This window comes from Vollenhovia emeryi, unplaced genomic scaffold (genome assembly GCF_000949405.1).
Source record: "Vollenhovia emeryi isolate VEMERY1.0 unplaced genomic scaffold, V.emery_V1.0 DF939174.1, whole genome shotgun sequence".
NCBI lineage: Eukaryota > Metazoa > Arthropoda > Insecta > Hymenoptera > Formicidae > Vollenhovia > Vollenhovia emeryi.
Genome location: NW_011967192.1, coordinates 256,790 through 260,374, shown reverse-complemented (window position 1 = coordinate 260,374; position 3,585 = coordinate 256,790). Strand labels below are relative to the sequence as shown.

At 41.3% G+C, this 3,585-nt stretch overlaps 1 protein-coding gene across 1 annotated transcript in view; it reads right to left on the bottom strand.

The window, feature by feature from the left end:
- The window catches only part of LOC105563551 (alkyldihydroxyacetonephosphate synthase), a 10,868-nt gene extending 7,289 nt beyond the window's left edge, over positions 1 to 3,579 (bottom strand). Inside the window, exons 1-2 of the mRNA XM_012015215.1 lie at positions 3,438 to 3,579; positions 2,686 to 2,775 (exon numbers count right to left, since the gene is read on the bottom strand). Of these exons, the coding sequence (XP_011870605.1) occupies positions 2,686 to 2,775; positions 3,438 to 3,526 (179 nt within the window). The 5' untranslated portion in view covers positions 3,527 to 3,579. The remainder of the gene's footprint in view (positions 1 to 2,685; positions 2,776 to 3,437) is intronic.
- Positions 3,580 to 3,585: the final 6 nt, after the last annotated feature.

Sequence of the window (3,585 nt, the reverse complement as noted above, 5' to 3'; positions counted from 1 at the left end):
CCCCCCCCCCCACTCCAATCATCGCTCCACCACGTTTAAAACTATTTATTTTAGTTGGCGCCATTTGATTATATTATACAGTGATCTTATTTCGTTTCGAATTCATCATATTAACATGATTAGGTGACTGGAGCTATTTATGTGCATTGATCGATAACATTAAAGGAATAGAAAAAGTTCTGTTTCTTTTGATCAGCTATTGGCATAACGGCGATAAAGAAAATAGCTTAAACATATACTGTATCTAATGACAAGCGATAAAATATAAAATAATTGACTCTGTATATCAACTGTACGAAATTATTGGCCCAGCAAACGTCGTAATTTCTTTATATCATGTTACAATTTTTACTTGAAATACAGCTGGTATCACGCTTCTGCATCTTACGTAACTAAGCAAATTTGATAATGAAATGCTTATCAGTTATTTCACTATGATACCACACGATTACAATCGACAATACATCATCGTGCTAAAAAAAGATTCAGACGTCGAAATGATCATTTTTCAGAAATTATAAATTTAAATATTAGTTTTTAATTTGACGATTTTAATATTTTCACGTTACGATTTTCATCTCTAATTAACTTCTAGAATAACGCCATTAAAACATATTGTTTTATTAACTAAGAACGCAATTATGTTCAATGTAATATTATCAAAAGAATGAAAAATTTTTATAAATTTTGGAGTAACTTGTTTCTCTCTGAAGTAATTACCACATTACAGTATTAATAACAATCCCAATTCTCACGTGTTTACCTTCTTTTTCTTTTATATTTAAGGAATTTATGCTGACAAAGTTTTTACAGAATCGATTTGCTGGCGATACGTGGCACTAACAGTAAGTACCTACCACTCGAGAAATGCAAATAAAGGGTATATACACGTCACAAGACATTGCAACATGTGTTAACGATACGCGCTAGCCAATACCTTGAAAAATGTAGTTGGCTAGGTATATGTAAGGAAACGAGAAACGATAATACGCGACAACTTTAACGTTCAACGTGTACTTATGATAACAAGCTAAAATTTCTCAATGCTACGAATATTTACCGACATATTTAGTCCTCTTAAATTATGAATAATTAAAATCAAGGGAGTACTTGAGCTAGAAACTTAATAAATAGAAGTAAAGAGCTCATTATAAATTATATTGAATTGTTTAATCAATTTCCAATGAGTGTCGAAGGAAACGCACAAAATAATATGACTTACGAGTCGAATACATTTTGTATGCATGGATATTTTATATAGCTTCATCAAAGAGCTTTTTATCCCTTAATAAATATTAAACATTTATCTTCAATTCTTTTTATGTTTAGTAGTGTTACTGAATGTTATAATATTTACGCTTAAATCCCGGGTTTAAAATATTTACATTTAAATCGCGAGTTCTAAATGCTCGCTCCTCGTTTCTCATCCTACGCGTCGTCGCGAGGATGACGATATTCGTCTATTCGTCAATTATCATAAATTAAAATCACTTTCACGTTTCACCTCATACTCGATTATTCTTCATTAATCGATAGTGCGAAACGGTCATCAGCCAATATAGCAATTGTCAACATGAATCTTTAAGCGAAACAGTAACGTATAACACGTAACTCATTTCGTCCAAATTAAGTCCATCGGCTGTAATCGTAGCCAGAAGTTCCCCAGCGAGAAATGACTCGTCAATCGATGTCGAATTGGTGTTGAATCGACATCGACACCGTCAAATTGATGTCGAATCGACGTCGAATTTGACATCGTTTCGACGAAACATTTCTCGTCGGGTTTGCGCCCACGGTTTTCTTTCGGTACAGCGCGACCGTCTCCCTACTTCCCGACTTTTAGCGTAAATCATACACACTACGCAATTAGCAAGAGCAATATGTTAAATTAACACATGAATGCGTTGAACATTGAACCCAAAAATTTTTACCGGCATTTCTTTTAAACAAAAAAACACAAATTTTCCAACTGTGCAGGTTGCATTACTTCTTCGCTCTCATTTGTGCAATTAATTTTGCCTCCACGCACTGTTTAACAGCAGTTACACTCGACAGCACGGGCGTCTGCAGAGGGGGAGGGGACGGGGGGTAATTGCCCCCCTGGAATTGAGAAATTGCGATTGTTAAAAATCTACATCGCAAACAAGAAAACTGGAAAAACTTTATCGCATCTTGAACTCAAGGGAAACTTGAATTTAAGCGATACAAATCGTGTTTTTAAACATTGCCTTTTATTCTAACCGCCTGATTAGAAACTAAACTAATCAAAGTTACACTGCATTCGTGAATTTCCCATTGGCACAGTGACGGGCGGAATGGTTGCGACACTTTTCTTTTATGAATTTAGGAACATGCGTTTAGATTTCAAGACCTTCCCCGAGGAATATTTTACTCGATGGCCATTCCGAAACCATTTTGAACAGTTTTCGATCTACTTCTCGAGTTCCTAAACTCATTAAAAAGGAGAAAAAATGTCGCAACCATTCTGTCCATCACTGCACCCCAATAGCTCCAAGAAATTAATAAGTTAAAACCTCTTCAAGTCCCCCTTGACCTCCTCCACTCGACTTTCTTATCTTTCGAGGATCCATGGGGTCTGCTCCCCCGTGGATCTTTTTCCGCGGACGCCCCTGCGCGACGGGTCGATCAAACGTATCGGTTAACGTTCGAAAACAGTAAACTCACCTGTCACCGGTGAACTCTATCACGCTCCTGTCATTCAAGCGAAACCCGGAGTCGTTGTAGCCCCAGCCGTTCCATCTCAGCAACTGCTGCCTTAAACACCAACAGCGACGTAGACGTGAGTGCCGAAAGGCCGAATATAATTATATCCCGCGATACGTGCGCGGATCTCGAAATATTTCAAATTGTCGGCGTGTGCCGCGCACATATTTTTGTCACGTGACCGAATGCTCCGCAGAGCGCGGCTCGTGGAGAAAAAAATGGAAACGCAATTTTTCGAAATTGGCAAACCGTTATTCCGCCCGAGAGAGAGAGAGAGAGAGCCGCCAGATTTTCTACACTGGCGAATAAACAAATGGGACGAGGGAAAAAAAAGAATGGGCTTGTTTAAACAATTAATGACAGAGAACGAGGAAGAGAGGGACCTTGGAAAAGAGGCACGGCAGGTGTTTCTTATCGATCGACATTATTACGATCGCACGATCGCGCGTTCGCGCTCGCCAAGTGTCATTGGAGACGCGGGGGAGTCGTAGGGTCCCGGACGGTGAGTCATGAATTTCGCGCACGTAGTGTATGCGCACAGCTGCGCGAGGTGTGGCCGATCGCGATTAAATGCACGCGCGGCGCACGGGCCAACGTGGGCGCGTTAGGTCGCACGTGCGGCATTACGTGTCGCGCGGGGCGCAACTGCCCCTCGCGGCTCGCGAGCACCGAGGAGCGTAAAAGCGCGTGCCGCCCGCACGCCCGAGACTGACCTGATTTTCGGCACGGTGCTCTCGAACCTGACCGGCTCGCTCGCGCCCGCCGTTTCCGCGCTCGTCCCGTGCTTCCCCTGCTCAGACATATCCGCCGTGCAAAGGGTTTAAACGCCCTCCCAAGTGTCGCGGCGAGATAGCGCCGGAA